A 21,558-nucleotide genomic window follows, 5' to 3' on the forward strand; every position below is an offset into this window, starting at 1 on the left:
TGAGGAGATTCTTTTATTCTTTTTTAAAAACACAAATTGCAAATCACAAGTAAATAATATTTAAATATGGCCTCCCGGCACATTCAGTTTCCTCAGTCTTTTCCATTCACCCACTCTCTCTCCTTGTGAGAGAGAGAGAGTCATCTCCTTGTCCTGGGTTTTGTATCCTTCTCACCAATCACTGTAACCAGAGACAGGTGTTTACAATCGGTCTTTGACCTACTTATTTCCTGCCGGTTTCCTGTCTCTCTCTCTCCAGACTTCACTAGGCCATGCCTCCCCAGCCACATAGCCCCACCGCCCGTCCTCCAGCCTCCCCCCCCCCTCCTGGAGAGAAAGTCGGCTACCACCATCTGGGTCCCCGGTCTGTGGATCACCTGAAACTTAAAGGGTTTTAGAGCCAGATACCAATGGGTGATTCACGCATTTGTATCCTTCATGCGGTGGAGCCATTGGAGGGGTGCCTGGTCTGAACTAAGGGTGAACTTTTGCCCCAGGAGATAATGGTCTCAATATGGTGCTCAATGTGTGTAGTCCGGCCAGGCAGAGGCGAGAACACATCTGAAAAACGAGCCTGCAACCTGGCAACGTCAGTGATCTGGGACGGTGAGAGGTGATCCCCTTGGACCTGAGTGCTCGGTTAAGTCTTACCTCTCACTTCTGACCCGAGATCATCCTCTCTTCTGACCACCGTCGCCATCATCACAGCGTCTGTCCCCTGCTGCTCCGGGGTTCATCTGATCCGCTGGAGGTCTGCCTTTTGAAGGTCCGTGTAGTTCAGGAGGTTCTGTACTGGCAGCTGTTGAGCCGCGAGTTGCGCCTCCCCCGACAGAAGTCGAATAAGTCGGGCAGCCCAGCTCTTGCGGGCAGTCAAATACATCCACGGACCTCTCAAGGGGGTCTTTGAAGGATCTTTTCCTCAATCTTGCTCTCGCTCCAGCATATGTCCTCGTGTCTCCTTGTCCTCTCACCCACTCTCTCTCTCTCTCTCGGTCCTCTCCTCGTGCTGGCTTTTGTATCCCTCTCACCAATCACTGTGACCAGAGACAGGTTTTTACAATCGGCCTTTGATCTACCATTTCCCGCCGGTTTCATGTCTCTCTCTCTCCAGACTTCGCTAGGCCACGCCTCCCTTGCCACACCCACGAGAACAGCGGGACATGCCACGCTGGAGAAATTAACTCTTTTAGAAACAAACACGCCTGGAACTGCTGAGAAGCCCAGTGGAAGTGGCAGCAGGAAGGGACAGTCTGCTGCACCACGTCGTAAGATTCCGGCAGAAAGTAGTAGTGAAGAGTAGTTCTGAAGTCAATCAGAAGCGAAGGCTCCGAAGAACAAAAGGTGAATGAATGCAGCACGCCGTCTCCCTTTTATACCTGGATATCCTTGGGAGGAGTCCGACATGCAAATTTCATTGGCCTTTTCTAAACTAATCAGAAGTTGATAGGTTCTCAAAACAAACCCAATCTGTTGGTTTGACAGAAAGGGAACCTTAGCTTGCAGAAGGCGTTTGCGTTCTAGTTTATTATCAACTAGACAGAGGTACAGTACAGGTGTTTTGTCACTGTCTGACTTAATATCGTGCCTTACCATGTATGCACAGTGGGGTGATCAATGTTTTTATAATAAATAAACATCAAGAATCAGCTCATGAAACCGGGGCAGTGGTGGCCTAATGGTTAGAAAGTCGGACTCGTGACCAGAAGGTTGCCGGTTCATTTCTCAGGGCCAGCGGGTAACGACTGAAGTGCCCTTGAGCAAGGCACCTTATCCCTACTTGCTCTCCGGTCGCTGTAGTGATAGCTGCCCACTGCTTCGGGTGTACGCGTGTTCACCACTTGCTGTGCGTGTGTTCATTACTCTCTGGATGGGTTAAATGCAGATGTCACATTTCGGGTATGGGTCAACATATCTGACAAATAGGTCACTTTCAGTTTCACTTATGTTGTCATGACAGCCATTAAAGGCTAATTAAGGTGCAAGGTGTATGTTAGCTTTTGACTACACCTGTAGATCCATTAACATCCTTCCAGTAATCCATATGTGGGATAATAAACTTCATCTGAAGCAAAGCAATATGATTGAGAGTCCATTATTATTTTAAGCTTATTTAGCAAAACTGCAATGAAAACAAAGATATACCACTCAATTTAAATATCATGACAGGTCTGTAACTAGGGCTGCAACAACGAATCGATAAAATCGATAAAAATCGATTAGTAAAAAAGTTGTCAACGAATTTCATTATCGATTCGTTGTGTCGCGCGACGCGGAGACGTTTGGTTATTAAAAAAAAACTTTATTTGAGCGCGGAGCGAAGTGAACACACTCGGTCTCTCTCGCGCACTGATGCTAGCAGAGTTCGGCGCCTCATATACAGGGCGGAGCAAAAATAAAAAAACGAGCGGAGGAAAGATACATGACGGAGGCAGAGAAATCCCCACGACCCAAGTCATCATAGGTGCGGGAGCATTTCACACTAAATAAACAGAAAAACTGTGTTAACTACAAAATATGCAAACGCGACATGGCGGGAGCAACGCGGCAATGATCCAGCACCTGAAACGCAAACATGTTTGAGTCTGTGATGAGGAGGAAGGGAGTTCAACAGCAGGTTAAGTCACTACAGAATCCTACTTTTGTTCCGTTTCGAAGTGAAGAACGTAATGTCCCTGGTGCGGATGTTTACTCGTTATCCAGATTGACAAGCATCACAAGTTAGCATTAGCTCGTTAATAACAGTATAATCAGGGCTGGTATAGTTACTTTGCACTTTGCATTGTAAGACTAAAGACACGTTTTTATTCACTCGCCTTTTTTGGACCATTCATTTATCAATCTGTTGTCATGTATAGCTACACTGCAAAACTTCCTTAGTAATTTTGTCTAATTTCCAGTCCAAATATCTAAAAAATCTTAAATCAAGATTACTAGACAAGAAAATTAATTGATGCTTAAAACTTCTGTTTGAAATTATATCTCATTAAGATTATTTTTGTACCCCATTGGCAGATAATTTTTCTTGCTTTAAGCAAACAATCACTTAATTTGAGGTGTTTTTTCAGAAAACAAGACATAATTTCTTATGCTTTTTCATGTGTCTAGTACATGTTTCTTGACATAAGATTTTTTTTTAAATTTGGACTGACAACGGGACAAAACTACTAAGTTAGAAAAGCAATTTTTGCAGTGTATATTCTGTGCTTTCTCCCATATAGGTTATTATTGACAAATATATTTGTGTCTGTTGTACTTTTTAATTTAATTTTAAACTTCTTTTATAGCTCTTGGTCATCTTAAGCTTTGTTAAAATGTGGTGTATAAATGAAGCTTCCACTTACTACAATGATGGTAGTAATTGAATGAATAAGCTTCAAGTGAAATTGAGAGAGAGTGTGTGTGTGTGTCAGTGTTTGTCAGTGTGTGCGTCTGCAAAAGTGTGTGCGTTTGCGAGTGTGTGCATCTGCGAGTGTCTGTCTGCAGTGTAGGGTAGAGAACAAGTTCTTACATTCAAACAAATCCTGTTAAGTTTTCTGATTTGTATTGTTCTTTAGTTTTTATAAATTATTTATTGTTCTGGCAGCTCAGGTGGCACTTATTTAAAAAAAAAGTCTATATATTTGGCAGATGTAAAGCATACATGTGTATGTTTTTTGTGTTAGTCCATTTTTATTTGATTTTATTATTTTTATAACAGCTCAGGGATGTTCAAGGAGCAACATGCTTGTGCACTTTCTAACGATTTTAGTTCTGTTTTTGAATAAAGGGTTGGAAATGAATGCTTTTTTTTTTTTTATCCGATTCATCGATTAATCGAAAAAAAATATTTACAGATTAATCGATTATTAAAATAATCGTTAGTTGCAGCCCTATCTGTAACTTCAAATTTTATGTTCTCCCATACTAGAGAAGATGGTGTGTAACTTTTCATTAAGCGACGCAATAAAGTACATACAAAAAATTACTCTGCTATCAACTCTGACAGCATTCGGATCTGAGAGCCGCAATACATGGTGCTCTCAGCATGCACTCATAAACACAAATGACATAAAGCACAGTGAAGATTGCCCATATCAATATAGATTATATAGTATAGATTATATAGTAAGACAGGCAGGCAGCAAAGTGGCAGTTTATTAATAATCAGTCCTCTAATAAAAAAACTGCACTAATAAACACAAAGAACAGCAGGCAGCTAATGTGACCGAGAGAGAGAGACACAAAGACAGGGAGAGACAAATGTCGCATTTACACTGCAGTTCTTGATGCTCAATTCTGTTCTTTTGACTACATCCGATTTTTTGACGACCTGCTTACATCTTTTAAAAGTGACATATATATCCGATATCTGCATTTTTACTGCACATGGCGAAACAACCAGAGGTAGACGTACGGACCAAAAAAAGTTAAAAAGTCTTTTGCCACCGCCATTTATTTAATAGCCTTTTCATACAGAGATCTCGGAAAATGAATGTGTAAAGTGTACCAGGATTTGTCCCCCAGTGTACCTTCACACATAAAGATAATGTAATGTCATGTGCATATTTTTGAAATGTGAATGTAGGGCTGTCAATAAGCTATATTGTTTGGGATATTATTATTTATCATATATATATATATTTTTTTTATTTAAGTTAAATACCCTTTACTTATATATGTATTGGAAAATGCAGAACAATGACATTAAGAACGAAAAGAATGAAAGGTTCCGAGTGAAGGATTAAGCTTAGCCACTTTATGATGATATTATATGAACTGTCAAATGAAAATAACAGCAAACTCAGGTGTGGAGTCTGAAAAGCATTTTTACAGAGTCTCACTACCGATTATAAAAGAAAGCAGTATGAGTCTTAAAGTAAAAATGAACGGGAAAGTCTATGCCAGGGTACTGGAGAGGAGAATCCGGCCGATGGTAGAACCTCGGATTCAGGAGGAACAGTGTGGTTTCCGTCCCGGTCGTGGAACACTGGACCAGCTCTATACCCTCTCCAGGGTGCTGGAGGGTTCATGGGAGTTTGCCCAACCAGTCCACATGTGTTTTGTGGATTTGGAGAAGGCATTCGACTGTGTCCCTCGTGGCATCTTGTGGAGGGTGCTCCGGGAGCATGGGATTCGGGACCCTTTGCTAAGGGCTATCCGGTCCCTGTACGACCGGAGCAGGAGCTTGGTTCGCATTGCCGGCAGTAAGTCAGACTTGTTCCCGGTGCATGTTGGACTCCGGCAGGGCTGCCCTTTGTCGCCGGTTCTGTTCATAATTTTTATGGACAGAATTTCTAGGGGCAGCCTGGGGCCGGAGGGCGTCGGGTTTGGGGACCAAACGATTTCATCTCTGCTCTTTGCGGATGATGTCATCGTGCTGGCCCCATCAGACCAGGACCTTCAGCATGCACTGGGACGGTTTGCAGCCGAGTGTGAAGCGGCTGGGATGAGAATTAGCACCTCCAAATCTGAGGCCATGGTTCTCAGTCAGAAAAGGGTGGCTTGCTCACTTCAGGTAGGGGGATAGTTCCTGCCTCAAGTGGAGGAGTTCAAGTATCTGGGGGTCTTGTTCAAGAGTGAGGGAAGAATGGAACGGGAGATTGACAAACGTATTGCTGCAGCTTCTGAAGTAATGTGGTCGCTGTACCGGTCTGTCATGGTGAAGAAGGAGCTGAGCCGCAAGGCGAAGCTCTCGATTTACCGGTCAATCTACGTTCCTACTCTCACCTATGGTCATGAGCTGTGGGTCATGACCGAAAGGACAAGATCCCGGATACAGGTGGCCGAAATGAGCTTTCACCGCAGGGTTGCCGGGCGATCCCTTAGAGATAAGGTGAGAAGCTCGGTCACTCGGGAGGAGCTCAGAGTAGATCCGCTGCTCCTCCACATCGAGAGGGGCCAGCTGAGGTGGCTCGGGCATCTTTTCCGGATGCCACCTGGACGCCTTCCCGGGAAGGTGTTCCGGGCATGTCCCACCGGGAGAAGACCCCGGGGAAGACCTAGGACTATGTCTCCCGGCTGGCCTGGGAACGCCTCGGTGTCCCCCGGAAGAGCTGGAGGAAGTGTCTATGGAGAGGGAAGTCTGGGCATCCCTGCTTAGACTGCTGCCCCCAGGACCCGGCCCCGGATAAGAGGAAGAAAATTGATGGATGGATGGTATTTTTGCAACTGCAATATAAAAGGCCCAGGGTATTGCAGCAGCGCATTTTTTCATTTATATCACGTGCAAAAGGAGTGAGCTCAAATAAATGAATCCGTTTTTTTGTAGATTTTTTGTAACAGGCTCACGCAGACCGAACAAAAAAACACTTAATAAAGCAGACTGCATATAACATAACTAAGACAATACATAGACACTGTCTGTGTATCATCATAATGTTCATGTTGTTTATAATAGTTTTGTTGAGGGAAAAAATCAGTAAATGCTAGGTCAAGTGAAGCGGGTGTCTGCAGAGAAACTTGAGCTTCTACGTTGCGTGGAACAGATAATTTGTATAAAGGTTGTGGAGCGATTCATTTTATTAAAGCGATTTGTATATTTGTGTTAATAATTTTTTGAAATTGTGATCAATTTTAATTGGATTAATTTAGCATTTATGAATTTAAGCAGGTAACACTATTCTCTCGCCTTGAGATTCAGTTTGATGATTAGGATATAGCCTACATGATTTAGCCTACCTAGCCTAGTTTTTTTTTGTTTTCGCTTAATTGACAAACGGGCTTAACTCTGGCAATTGTATAACAATTTTCTGGGATCATCGCTCTGTTTGAAAGGAATTAACAACTCACAATGACGTGTGAATATCCGATCTCTCTGCTTACATGGCAGACGCAACAGCACGTATCCGATTCATATCCAATTTATTTCCACATATGATTGAGGCCGGAAATCGATCTGAAAATATCGGAGTCCATGAGTTTTTTTTCCTGCTTACACGGTCATGTGTCATATCCGATCTGTGCCACATTGGAGGACAAATCAGAATTGGATCACTTGATACATGCGGCCAAATTACTTTCTGTACACACGCAGACAGAGAAAGATGAAGATGCAGACTCCTTTAAGATCAGTGTTTTATATGATAAAAAATAACCTTTACTTATGATAGAAGTCTTAAAACGCCATCTAGTGGACAATACAACAGATCAGGGGGTCAGTCTCTTTCCTCGACAGCCTTTTTTTTTTATGTTGCCAGTCAGTGATAGCATTTTTGAACATATTCACTTAAAGGTGATGCTCACAGTACATTTGTGTAAAGAATGTATGGACAAATAATATATCAAATGAAAGAACAGAGTGTCTGCTTTTAAACAATAGAAACAATATTTTCGTATCTTCATTTGTTCTTTTTTTAATCGCCTCTCATATGTGGGTAGGTTTCTTCAAGGGCTGAGTGATGCGTTTAAAAAAAAAAAGCGATAATCGAGTTTAAAATCATCCCGATATCGGATAATATCAGGTGTGTTTGACTTCATGCAACATTGAAGTCGTTGATCTGGAGATACTGACCGGGATCAATCTGGAGATGCTGACCGGGAAATTTGTTCCGAACCCGTCAAGTGCCAAACAACACGCACCTAGGTACGCATGCACTCAATCACATACACAGAACACAAACTTTGTTGCAGTAGACAAACCATAGCTTTTATGCAGTAGAAAATTGTTGCAGGTGTCCTGAAATTTTAACCTACACGTCAGATTATTTTACCAGGCATGCACACAACAATGTTATGTAATTTTTATTTAATATGATAGTGTATTTTCATTGTTAAATCATTCTACATATTATTTAACACCTATACTACAATTGGATTGGGTGTTGCACTGAAAATTAATCCCAATTGTTTTTTTATGCTGTAGGATAATCTGACAAGGTATTTACAGTGTCCATTTATTTTGTGTGTTTATTTTAAGACGGTAGGACTATCTGACAGGTTATTTTGCATTGTAAAATTCCTATTTTATCGATGCGAGTTAGATTATATTACATTTTGCCTTGCAATAGGACATCTGATAGGGTAGGACAATTCGAACAGCGGTACAGCCCAGCAAGCGTGAGGTTTTGCTTTGCCGACGCAGCTCGTCTTTCTCTTGGTCTATCTGCACAGCGATCGGCAGAAAACAGCAGCACATTCAACTGACCGAACAAAACAGTGTTTCCAAAATTCTGTCACTGTTACTGACTGCCTGGATATATGAACATTAACGTTCACGCTAAAGCCTACATTGCATGATAATGTTATAACGCATTTTTTCCATTACTATAAATTATCCTCTCGTATCTGTCTGTTGTAATCGACATCAGGATATTTGCGAGACATCAGCGATATATGATAACATCGTCTCATTGCCCAGCCCTAGTTTCTTCAAAAATGCATAATTTTGATTATACAGCTGAGATAATGAGGTTTTTTCAAAGACTCTGCCCAGATTAGATAAAAAATATTATTAAAAACATAAAATATTTACCCCAAAAACATATAATAAATATTTGTTCTTTCCAAAGATGTGTAACAGCGCCACCTGCTGTACAACAGTACAAACACCATTGCCATAATAACTGGTCTTTGGCGGGGAACTGTTGGATTTTAAATGAAGAGATAACTCTTTCTCCGCCATTGACCGGTTAAGTAGACAAATCCCCCAAAACATCATAATTATTGAACCGTTATATCCCATAATGCAATGCACTTGAGTCTTGACTCACCCTTCCATTTTTAGTTAAATGAACCAGAAATAAAACTGAACTTTCTCTTTCCTCCTTTTTTTAAACTGCCAAGAATCATTTTTACGTTTTCAAATAGCAATTGACCATTCACTTTGCACAAAACTTCTGCAATAATATAAATCAGCTGGAAAACCTCCAGTGAAATATCACTCATTGGTGTAGGGAAACTGTCAATTTTCTGCTGAACGTAGCTTTAACAGCTTCAATAGTATAACCTTGTCACATAAATAGTTATGCCTAACATTAATTTAGTTGTTTAAACTCAGAGGTGGGTGAGTATCCAGAATCCTTAAGTTACTATTTAGAAAATTACTACAAGATTCATTCCTTCTGTTCTTCAAATGTATATTTCTGCAAGCCCAAGTCTCTATGTCTAAAAGGTCGCGCGCATGTTGCTATGTCCGACGAACAGGTACATGTGGCGGGCATTTATCTTTGCTGGCAAACAATATGACGTATTTGCAATTTTGGTTTGATAGATATAGACTCTTTGTGTTCTATGTTCTTAAAGGTTCCAAAGAATTCATTGATACAATATGTTAAGTGTTCACTGATATCTACAAAGTATGTGGCTTTATTAAGTGCCAAAATGACCAAGAAACAGTTTTACATGGCCATTTACTCCAGAGAAAAGGATGAAATGAAAAGGTCTGTTATTACCTAATTTGGAAGGGTCATAAATATTAATGTTAAGCTCTGCTCTGATTGGCTGTTTCGCTGCACCGACTCATGCCACTAGCTCACGCAGCAACCAGATCGCTACTGTCAGGCGTGAAATGAAAGAAGTGGATACGATCACTGCTTACTGCTTGCAGCAGGAGTTCTAATCGCAATATAGTCGGAATGGCCCCGTTCTTAAATCAGTATTAAAAGATGAGGTTCTAAAAACTGTCCCTTTCACTTTCATCACGTGACTCTCGCTGTTCTGTGCTGCAACTTGCATTTGTAAACAAATATAAACAAGGCTTAACTCTTTCTCCGCCAGCCTTTTTTTTAATGGTTGCCTGCCAGCCAGCTCCAGCATTTTTTTACATTTTCACCAAATTTTTATGGCTTGAAATACATTTTCTGTAACGAATATATGGACAAACAATATGTCCAATGAAAGAAGAGTCTCTGATTTTAAACTAAAGATACTGTTTTCTTCTATCTTCCTTTGTTCTTTTTTTTCACTCCTTAGATGTGGGTAGGTTTCTTCAAAAATACATCACTTTGACTAAAAAGCGGAGATAATAATTTTTTTCCGCCCAAATTACACTCCGAACAATGATTAAATCAGATAAGATATATGTTCAAGGTTCAGAGATTCTGTACTTTTCCCCAAAGGTGTGTAACAGCGCTATCTGCTGAACAACAGTACAAACACTGATTGCCGTAAAAACTTGTCTTTGGCGGGGAAAGAGTTAAGGGGCATATAAACTTGCACGGTACAGTTCAGATGCGTCTAACCTAATAACTGTGCAGCTTGCTCCGTTTAAAGACGACTCTAAGCTTGTGCAGACCCCCCTGACTTTATAACTGTATAAAGAAGATGCGTGTCTGCGCAGCTTGAATTGTATAGAGATGACGAGCATGAGTTTACAATTGAGAAGCTTGCACTGTACAGATGACACACGCCTGACTTGATTACTGCCCAGCCCCGGCTGTATAAAGAAGACGTGTCTCTGCGCAGCTCGTGCCTAGACACGCCTTATTTCATAACGTTGCGGCTTGTTTAAAGAAGAAAGCAATGTCATTCTCCATTGCAAGGTTTCCCTGTAGACATCGTCTGATGCCAACTTGGTAGAAATCGCGCAACCCTTCTCTGGACTAGAACATGGGCGGGTATATGCAACGTTGGGGGTTTACATCCCGACTGTAACCTCACAGTAACTGTTATGTGGGGATTGGCCAATTTTCTGTGGTCTCCTGCATGCATACGATTTACACACGAAGGAGAAAACAATAGTGTTTGAGGCTCACGATACATCACTTCCATGTGAAGACCTCTTATTATTCATCTAAGCCGAGGTAAATACAGTTTCCATTCTATGGCACTTTTAAGTTTCCCGCAACGAAGGTTGGGTAACTCGCCACTTTAGACGATTCAGATCTAGCTGCGAATTGAACAAATCATTTGAACTGATTTCAGACATATTCAGACGGTTTTGCCCATTGTTCAATTAAAGCTTTCAAAAGGACCGACTCAAAATAATCAATCACTCAGGAATTCCCATAAAAAGAGACTACATTCTTTTAAAAACAAGGAACAACACGCAGTGTAATGAAGTGAAAGTACAGTATTATTAGAAATATAATAAAGAAAGAGTAAAAGTACCAACTTTCCCAACCAAAAATTAACTCAAGTAAACGCAACCAAGTAAATGTTGCACGTTTCTACCCAACTCTGTTTAAACGTAAAACGAAATGAAAAGACATTTATCATGAGGAGAGAACAATAGAACTAATTTTTCAGTGTTTTTTATTCGAGAATTCTCAAATCAACAATCACTTCAAATTTATAGCTGTCAGTTCACCAGAACGCCTTAGCTGGCATATCGAAAATCTGAAAGTACCCGTGCAAATAGTCAATAAGAATAAACTATGAAGTAACCACATTTATTTTAGACGATAATACCACTCCAATATAAACACTCATGGAATTATGAAATTATGTGCCTACAACTTCATAGAAAACAATGTGTTTCTCACCCTGATGATTTCTCTTGGTCGCTAGTCTCTGCACATTTAAAAGTCACTCTTTTGGCACAGATGGTAGGTCCAGCAGCAGCCACTTGGGAAACTGAAGAGGGTTTACCACGCCGCTCCTCATCGACCAAAAGATCCCGGAAGGAAAAGGAAGAGGAAAAAGACTGTACTGCTGTCGACCTGAAAACAGCAAGAAAAAAAAATTGCTGCATTTAGGGGTGGGCAACGTGGTCTAAAAACTATATGACAATATATCTGTGGCGTGATAGCAATGACCATATAAATATAACTACATCCAGTACAAAAATGTGTATTCCAGCAAATGTAAAGGCAGCAGTGCTGTGTGCGCTAGCATAAAGTAAGAAATAGGCAATAAACCATATTAAACAATTAATTGAAAGCATGCCCGCACATAACATCTACCGAATGTCTGAATAAAGACTGAAGCAAACTAAATGTTGTGGCTGTGAATGGGTCTTGCACAGAAATACATAATCAACTAGGCTTTATCATTCATATCACAATAAAACAAATTCCTACAGGGCTCCAGACAATTCTTTTACTGGCAGCACTATAGCCCCTGACGGAAAAAAAATTAGGGGCTAACCTTAAATTAGCCTGCAATGTAATTATACACATTTTCCCCCAAAATAACTGTTTTACTGATGCTGACAAATAAGCTACATGATGACAGCAGATTTGGTTCTGTTTATTTAAAAAGAGCCATCAGAGAAGCTTTGTGATTGATTTGTGCTAAATATAGGCACTGTAATCGGACTTCATTTGAACCAACAGAAATTGTGGTTGTCAAAAATGATTTATTTAATTGTTTACAGTGTTACACATCAAAGCAAAATAAAAGATCTTGTGTTATTACGTTCTTACGATGATTTTATTGTGTACTATGGACACTTTCATAATGTTCACAACACATATAAAAATAACGTCAAATAAAACTTAAAAAGAGCATTCGTATCAACTTGTATACCCCAATGGTCCCACAATGGTGACACATTTCTAATACCACCATTTTCATATTAGTTTTCAAGTCCATGGCTCTCACCAGGTCTTCACAGGTTTGACTGGGGTAACAGATGGGGGCGATTTAGGAGAGATGTTCTCTGTGCTGCCTTCTCTGGAGGCCAAAGCCATCATCTTTCTCTGCTTCTGAGACAGCTTACTGGAGGTGACTGGGAGTTTACTGCTGCCACCCAATCTATAATACACACATAATAAATATTAAATGGATTGGTAGCTCTGCGTAGCCAGATGCACACCTCTAAAAAATTTTTAACAATGTGTCAAATCGACACAGACCACATGAACTTTAATTGGTCTGCTTGAACCCCTCCCTGCTGCAACCCAAGACCAACACTCTTTGGGTCAACAAACCGGTTGTAAACCGAGATGAAATAAGGCATACTGATTGAAAATGTATGTTTCATAAGTGGAGTACAAAACTGGAAAACTTACGAGCCAGGACTTTTGGGTGTGGCGCCTCGATTTAATGAATTGGCTTCCATCTCCATGATGGCCCTTAGGTCTAGTATCGGAGCTGGTCTAAACAGATTAAACACAATTCAGTAACAATAAATCCTTTCAGATTTTAAGCCTTAATCAATCTAAATTATCCAAAGCATCTCCAAGTGAACAACTACGTGAATTTCATGTGCTGAGAATGGATAAATTACTTTACCCTCTAAGAATAAATTCAGTTACCTTGCTATGACCGTATGGAGGGATTCAGGGGTGGAAACTTGAGGCATTTGGCCATTTTCCAAAACAGGAATCCCAGGCGGTGATTTTAATCCTATTGGTCCATGTCGATTATCCTGCATGCACCAATTGAATGTATACATCAACTATAAATTAATCTTAACCAATAATTTAACCAGAACCCATTTAAACCAGTATTTTACACTACCGGTCAAAAGTTTTTGGACACTTACAACATCTCTACACCAGACGCGAGAGGCGTGACACGTCACGACAAAAGAGATTAGAAACACATTAGAATTCATTATAATTTCAAATATTGTCCACATGCAGAGCGGCGAGATGCCGCAAACCCATTAAGAACAAGCAGGTTGTCCTTTGTAGACACGGTCTTACTCACATACTGTCTTTGTTTTTCATATTTTAGAATAATAATGAGCTCATCAAAATTATACAATAAAAAGGGAATTACGGGAATTATGCTGTAACTAGTGGTGGGCATAGATTAATTTTTTTTAATCTAAATTAATCTAGATTAATTCCAAGATTAATCTAGATTAATCTAGATTAAAATGGCTGATTTGAATTCTGCCGAAGGGATTCAGAATATGTGTGCTACCCAAATAATGACTAAAAGTAAGTCTTTGAGAACGGGTTTCTCAAGCCAGGTGGCGCATTAGACCAGGGGCTCATCTCCTGTTTCCAAAATGCATCACAAACTGCTTGAGAAAGCTGTTCTACTATGATAATTGGTGATGAAAATTAAATTATGTTCAATAAGATGAACTTGTGTTTACTTCCGCATTAGCTAAGGGATGATTTGCGTTTAGGTGGTACTTGAGACTGGAAGAGCTCCTACAGTACATTTACATTTAGTCATTTAGCAGACGCTTTTATCCAAAGCGACTTACAAAGAGTGAGGGAGCAACAAGCGATATGTCATACAGGAGCCATAATACATTAGATCTCAACACAAAGTTACTGGTTTCAACTAAAGCTAGACAACTACCTGTTGAGAGACAGTGTTTTTTTTAAACCAATTCCGCATTGCACAAGGTGCAAACAACCTTAGTCTTGTCGATGTTTCTATTGGGAAGCTTCTTAAAAATAAATTTTCCCTGAAGCAAACCCGGCGGCTTCATAGCTGCATCCACGTTAGCACGTCACGTTTGATGCGGTAATTTCACAGTAACGTTATGTTGTGTTCAGACCAAACGCGAATGGCGTGTCAAGCGCGAGTGATTTATATGTTAATGCAAAGAGCCAATAGACCTACTTGCTGCGCGAATCGCGCGAATGAAGCCCTGGTTATGAGATGATGAGGCGGCTTCTGCTTCCGCGAATGACGTGAATCACGCGAGTTGAAAAATCTCGTTCTCGCCCCGTACAGTGCAGTTAAGCTGGTATACATCCGCGCTAAAATATCAAGGTGAAAGTCATCATAGCTTGCGTAGTATAGACCCAGCTCCAAACCCAACTTTGAGAATAGATTAACGGCGACATTTTTTTTATCGCGCGATAAGAGTCTCACTGCGTTAACGGTGTTAACGCCGTTAACGGCCCACCACTAGTTGTAACTAAAAAAAAACAATTACACTTGTATTTAATATTTTATCATCTTCACCTTTTGACTAGAATTTGCAGAAATGTTTTCTTGTCATTTCATCAAGCAGCTTCTTGAGGTCTTACCCTGAGATGCTTTTTAAACAATAATAAAGGAGTTCATATCTATTCTGTGCTCTTATTGGCTGCTCTTTCTTCATTGGTTCAGTCAAAGTCATCCATTTCAAAATAAATGTATTAAATAAAATGTTAATTTTGTCATGATAAAGAATGTTTGTTTGCAAAATTATATTTAAGTCTACTAAACTAAGTTCAGACATTTAAGCATACACTTTCGGATCAAACGTTTTTTAAATAACGAGAAACATTTCACTCAAATGTTCAAAAACCTTTGACCATTAGTGTACATCACTAACTGTATCAAATCCACGTCTATTCTATAAGAGTATCCAGGTGTTACCTGTGTGTCAGGTCTATCCAGGAAGATGGGGGACTGCAGGTCTCTAGGGCTACCAACTCCCATATAACTGCCCTCTGAGTCAGATGTGATGAGCTCCTGCAGAGACTCCACTGAACTTGCCTTCACTGAATATCTCAAACCTGTTAGATATGTTAATTTAATAACAGCCATTTCAAACGTACTGTTGCTTTTCTCTTAAAGGCTGAGCCATGTTCTGTCTGTTTCTAAGGTGTATGGAGTGGTTGTAGGGCATATTGCCCGGTCAAATACTTTATAAGAATCCAGTTCCTACATATAGCTCAGGTCCTTCCTTTAAGGTTAGTTCAAGGGATTTTTACCCATTTTAATTTCCGTTAGTTGGAAATGGGGTACATGCATACAGGTTGATCTCAGTCAGGCCGTTACATCCGGTGGACGTAGAGTCCATAGGGACCAATGAGTTTCGCTTCAGGATGCACACAGGATTACGGTCAATAACATGAGTCAAATTATTCAAACACTTCGCCATACATACCGAAAAGGAGAAGCACTTCACGTTATCCGTTACAAGATATATCAACAAATATGAAAAAAAACTAAAGTGAACTTTTGCACTCACTCGAAGCATGATCATAGAGGCACTTTACAATGTTAAACCGTAGTGTAGTTTGTTCACCGAAATGTTACGTTTTCTAACGAAATACATCTTTATCACTTGGTGAAAAATCCCCTTAATGCTATGAGAGCAGAAGTGACCTAACTGGCTGAGATTTGAGCAGAAGTACATCATCGTCCCGTGTGAATATACCCCATTATAAGTAAATTCTAAAAATAATACACAGATGAATTAGTTCAATGTCGAACTTTAATACTTAAGCTCAAACAATAAAAATAATAATTGAATAAATAAAATCATAATTTAATAGTGACGGTGATGTTGCCATAGCAGGGTCGTAAGGTTAGCAGATTAACCTGGAATAGGCGGGCTCTGGGTGACATCAACAGGTGAGCTCTGTATAACATCAGACAAGTTGTATCCACCGGTACTGTCAGAGCGTCGCCGTGGTTTCCTCTTTGCCCTCATTTTGGCCTTCTTCAGCAGATTATCACTATAGTAAAGACAGTGAGAACTCTACTTCAGCTAGACAATCTTTACTTATCCACATTTCAGATATTTATATATTCAGCGTGGCACTGAATTCTAGGGATGTACCAACATTTTTCAATCAAAATTGACATTACCCTTTTTTGCCAAAAGAGAAAAGGGCTGAACAATTCTGGCGCCCCAACTCTCCACTCATGATATCTCATTATTTCCCTCTCACACTAGCCATTGTCAAAGGACGATCATGCATGCCAATGAATAAACGAATAAATAAAACAGCAGAAAAGGTCAAAACCATCAGTCAAAAAATGGTTCGCAAGCCTTGTGTAACGCGTGATCACAGCTTAATGTTTCTTTTTCACATGCATCAACTCACGCATGTTTTTAACTCTTCACATATAGTTGTTTTGAATGTCATTGTGAATGATCAGTGACTCTGACAGTAAATTATTATGTAGTTTTCAGTAAATAAACAGAATAGAGATCCATTTCCATTTTGTGTGGTTTTCATCAAAATGATTTTGTAGCAAAAAATAAACTTTAAACCAAGAGGTGCTGAGTTTTTTGTGAGTCACCTTACTATTCCAATGCATATAATAGGTTTCTAAAGCGTTACATTTGAATAACTGGTAAAAAAAGTTTAATTTCATTCTGTTGCACACAACTGACTGTAAAATCTTTCCTTTCAAAAAAATTACACACTGGACCTTTAAGTGTGTTAAAGGGGTAGTATTTAAAATATTTTTTTTGCATAATTGTTTTAATAAGTATTTATAAAATTAATTTTCAGGTTAAATTTTTAGCCAAGTCCAACCTGAATTTTCAATATCTATTTTCGGCTAACAATTTCATTTCGGTTCATCATCACTGAATTTACACCTGGAGTGATCCATATTAGAGCCGCTTTTACAGTCCACAGCTGAGTCCCACTCTCTGTCCTCAAAGGTGCTGAGATCGGGGGCGTTGGAGTATGGTGTGATGACACGTCTCTGCATAGCTGGGATCTGTCGGAAGATGCCGCTGTCAGATACACTGAGCTTCAGTGCTATACAGAACCAGAGAGCAATTATTTCTACTCACCATTTTCCTGTAAGCTGCGGTCAGCCCAAGCAAAACATAATCGCTCAAAATCTCCAAAGCTCTAAAAAGGACAGACAGACAGATGAATGAGACACTGGACAGACTGATCATTTCGGATCAGAACTTAGTAACAGGCTAAATTTAACGTAATAAAATATTTAATAAAACTGGGTGGTTTGCTGCTGCTGTATGTCGTGCCTGACATTTTTAGCAATGATAAGATTTACAATAAACATATTACATATTTTACATGATAAACACATAGGATACTTAGATGTAAGGTGTGAAGCATTTGTGCAAGATGGGTTTGATCTCACTTGGATTCCAGTAGTGCTGCCATGTTAAGGACAATGAACTGCAGGCAGGACAGTTTGAGCTGCTGGGCATTGTACACTGTGGCAAACTCCAGCAATTCAGATGCATTTTTCAGTGTCACTGCACACAAAACACCATCCAATAAACATTTCATACGCACCATTAAATGAGTGGTTCAATATAAAATTTTAATTTCTTGATAGTTCACTCACCCACCTGCCATATAAGCCGTTCATGCGTTTATTTCAAGTTATATATTTAAGTTTAAAAAGTATATAATTTTTTAGTTTTTCTTGGAAAATTACCATTCGTTTTGCTAGACAACACCCTTATTTATCGGCTGTCGTTTAGAGCCATTTGAAGCTGCAAAGAAACAGAAATTTGGACCTTAACAAACAGCCCCCCATTTAAGTGAATTATATGGCTGAGAATTCTGGAAACCTTTCCTCAAAAATGAAATAAACAAACGTACTGGATGACATGGGTGATTGAATTATCATGAAAAATAAAAATTTATGGTGAACAACTCCTTCACATGAACAGCAATGTAATGGTGTGTTGTGTTTTTTTTGGAACATGACAGCTTCTTTGCTATATAGAGAGCCCTGTAAATATTCTGCCTTCATTTTAGGTTCCTTGAAAACGTGCATGCATATTTGGAAAGGTGATCACATGACCACATAATTTTCCATATGGGTAAATTTATTTTTTACGCCAGTAGAGGCAGTTTATCTAAGGCAGGGAGATAAAGTAAACTTACAGTTCTCAGTAATGGTGACCTCACAGATCTCCTTTAGTCTAGTGATCAACAACTGATCAGCCACCACAAGGACATTACAGACAAACTCCACACTTAAAGACTCTGGGAAAGAGACAGAGACATTGATGACACAGTTGTGTTGAATACACAGGACATTATGTTAATGCATCAATAAGGTTGAAAACTTTCACAAAGATAAAAACCTTTGACAGTTGTGGACTCATCAGTGTAGATGTACTCCAGAATAACCTGTAGGATCTCGGAGGGGATTTGCATGTCTAGTGCAGTGCAGCTGGTGGCCTGAAGGGGGCATCCACACATAAATTACATCACAAATAACATAACTGACAAAAACAAAATGGTTCAGGGAGATCAATTCTCATATTTGCCTTGATACCTCTATCCAGGGATTGCCCAGCATACTGTTAAAGTACTCTGCAAAAAAAGACATTCATTTTTGAAACACCATACGGTATATATGATAACACTGATTGATGTATTGATCAGTTAGGAATGTCAATTAAAATCCCATGTGACTTATGTTTTTAAAGGCGAGATAACTCCCCCACCACCTCAACTTGTTTCAGAAAGTTTTTATAAGTCTGGATCTCTGTTTCGTAAATGGGATCCTGTTCCTTTTATTGGGCAATTCTCCATGGCAAGGAGTAAAAAATAGCCCAACCACGCGCCAACCAAAATTTGCTGCGCTGTAGGCCTGCAGCTCCAGCTCGTTACTCTTGTGATAGTGAGAGAAGTTGAGGTGTGTTTGTTGGTTCACGGCATTTCAGTGATGGATGGTATATAAACGGTGGTTATTATTCTGGTTTTGGAAATCGTTTGAAACTGATAGATGGCACAGTCCCAGTGTTAAAACATGCAGGACATGAACTGCACACGGTAAGTCAAACGAAGTCATATGTCTGTGTTTTGTTGGCAATCAGCACGTAAGTGCATTATGTAAACAACATGAAGAGATAATGCGATGATGTATTGTGTGCTCAGCTCGCAGTTCCGTCCCCCCGCCTGCCTCCAACAGCTCATCTTTTTCTGGAAATAATCGTACAGCTGTATCTCTTATATAAATTTGATCAAATTAAATACTCTTTAAAGATGTTATGTATGCAATACCACTGTATGGGTACTCAAGATTAGTATGAGATCGGCAGAAAACTCCTAAAACTAAACAGTAAATATAAAAAATAGGATTCGAGTGACTTACAACATAACTTTTGTTATGTTTCTCACTAAGTATAATAAAAGGTTTCAAACTACTTTCATAATCTATTTTTGTCACTTAGGAACTTAGCTCCAGTCCCCAAAAATGCATCGAAAAAAATATGCCATTCTGCAAAATATACTCTTTTGTTTTCACTAAGAAAACTGGTTCGAAACAGCATGTGTAAAATATTACTTTGTGTAAATTATAAATTAAATTATAATAATAGTTGCTTTTTAGGGGTGTGACGAGATCATGTATGGAAAGAGAGTGCAAGCTGTTACAAAAAGGCACTAAAAGCAGCAAAAGCCGAGCACTTCCGTAACCTCATAGAAAATAACAAAAACAATCCAAGGTTTTTATTTAGTACAATTGCTAAACTAACAAACAAACAGACTCCACCTGACCTGGGTATTCCGCCGCACCTTGGTAGCAATGAATTCATGAAATGAGAAAATCGAAATAATACGAAATAACATAGCTAAAACCAAACCTCCAAGTGTGTCGGAAGAATTAGTTTCAACCGTCACCCAAAAAGAAAAGCTAGAGTGTTTTTCTCCTATAAATCAGGAAGATTTAATTAAAATTATTGCAACATCCAAACCGACGACATGCTTATTGGACCCCATTCCGACTACTTTATTAAAAGAGTTACTACCTGCTGTAATTGAGCCCATTTGTAACATAATCAACTCGTCAATTAATCTAGGACATGTCCCAGGGCCCTTTAAGATGGCTGTAATTATGCCTCTTATCAAAAAAACAAACTTAGACCCCAATGAACTTGGAAGCTATAGACCGATTTCAAATCTCCCGTACTTGTCTAAAATACTAGAAAAAGTAGTGTCAACTCAACTGTGTACCTTCCTACAAAATAATGACATGAACGAAAAGTTTCAGTCTGGCTTTAGACCGCATGACAGCACTGAAACTGTGCTCGTTAGAATTACAAATGACCTCCTTATTGCATCAGGTAAAGGTAACATCTCACTCTTAGTCCTGCTTGACCTTAGTGCTGCTTTCGATACTGTAGACCATAAAATACTACTAGATGGTTTACACAATTATATCTGTATTCAGGGACAGGCACTGCAATGGTTCAGATCTTACTTAACAGATAGATATCAATACGTCCATTTAAATGGGAAATCGTCAAATCTTACGCAAGTAAATTATGGATTAGCTCAGGGATCGGTTTTAGGACCCTGCTTTTCTCCATATACATGCTGCCCCTCGGCAACATTATTAGAAAACATGGAATTAGCTTCCACTGTTATGCAGATGATACTCAGCTATATATCTCATCAAGACCAGATGATTCCTTTAAGCTATCCAAACTGGCAGAGTGCATCGAGGACATAAAACATTGGATGACTAGTAATTTCCTCCTTTTTAACAGAAATATTACTTAAAGCACCAAAATCAATTCAAGTAAAAAATCAAAATCAAGTAAACAGAAATATCTCCGATTACAGCCTGCAAATTGAAAGCTGCACTGTTACTCCAACAAATACAGTTAAAGACCTAGGCGTTATATTAGACGGCAACCTGTCATTTAAAAATCACATCTCCAATATCACAAAAACAGCCTTCTTCCACCTTAGAAATGTTGCCAAATTACGAAATAGTTTGTGTGTTGCAGACGCAGAAAAGCTTATTCATGCAATAGTGACCTCACGGCTTGACTATTGTAATGCTCTACTTAGTGGTTGTCCTGTATCATCGATAAACAAACTACAGTTAGTTCAGAATGCAGCTGCCAGAGTTCTTACTAGGTCAAGAAAATACGATCACATAACCCCAGTTTTATCATCGCTTCACTGGCTACCCATTAAGTATCGTATTGATTTTAAAATTCTTTTAATTACTTACAAAGCCCTGAACGGTTTAGCAACTACTTACTTAACCGAGCTTTTATCACGTTACAACCCATCACGCTCTCTAAGATCTCAAAATCCACCAAAGGGG

The 21,558-nt window shown here is 39.4% G+C and overlaps 1 protein-coding gene across 1 annotated transcript in view; it reads right to left on the reverse strand.

Moving 5' to 3' along the window:
• Window positions 1–21,558, reverse strand: part of ibtk (inhibitor of Bruton agammaglobulinemia tyrosine kinase) — a 69,448-nt gene that overhangs the window by 21,532 nt on the left and 26,358 nt on the right. Inside the window, exons 15-26 of the mRNA XM_056762623.1 lie at window positions 18,772–18,809; window positions 18,578–18,674; window positions 18,375–18,476; window positions 17,617–17,734; window positions 17,300–17,360; window positions 17,099–17,223; window positions 16,087–16,223; window positions 15,136–15,275; window positions 13,116–13,228; window positions 12,870–12,956; window positions 12,460–12,612; window positions 11,400–11,576 (exon numbers count right to left, since the gene is read on the reverse strand). Coding sequence (XP_056618601.1) covers window positions 11,400–11,576; window positions 12,460–12,612; window positions 12,870–12,956; window positions 13,116–13,228; window positions 15,136–15,275; window positions 16,087–16,223; window positions 17,099–17,223; window positions 17,300–17,360; window positions 17,617–17,734; window positions 18,375–18,476; window positions 18,578–18,674; window positions 18,772–18,809 — 1,348 coding nt within the window. The remainder of the gene's footprint in view (window positions 1–11,399; window positions 11,577–12,459; window positions 12,613–12,869; window positions 12,957–13,115; window positions 13,229–15,135; window positions 15,276–16,086; window positions 16,224–17,098; window positions 17,224–17,299; window positions 17,361–17,616; window positions 17,735–18,374; window positions 18,477–18,577; window positions 18,675–18,771; window positions 18,810–21,558) is intronic.

The sequence above is a fragment of the Triplophysa dalaica genome, chromosome 12 (assembly GCF_015846415.1).
Source record: "Triplophysa dalaica isolate WHDGS20190420 chromosome 12, ASM1584641v1, whole genome shotgun sequence".
Taxonomy (NCBI): Eukaryota; Metazoa; Chordata; class Actinopteri; order Cypriniformes; family Nemacheilidae; genus Triplophysa; species Triplophysa dalaica.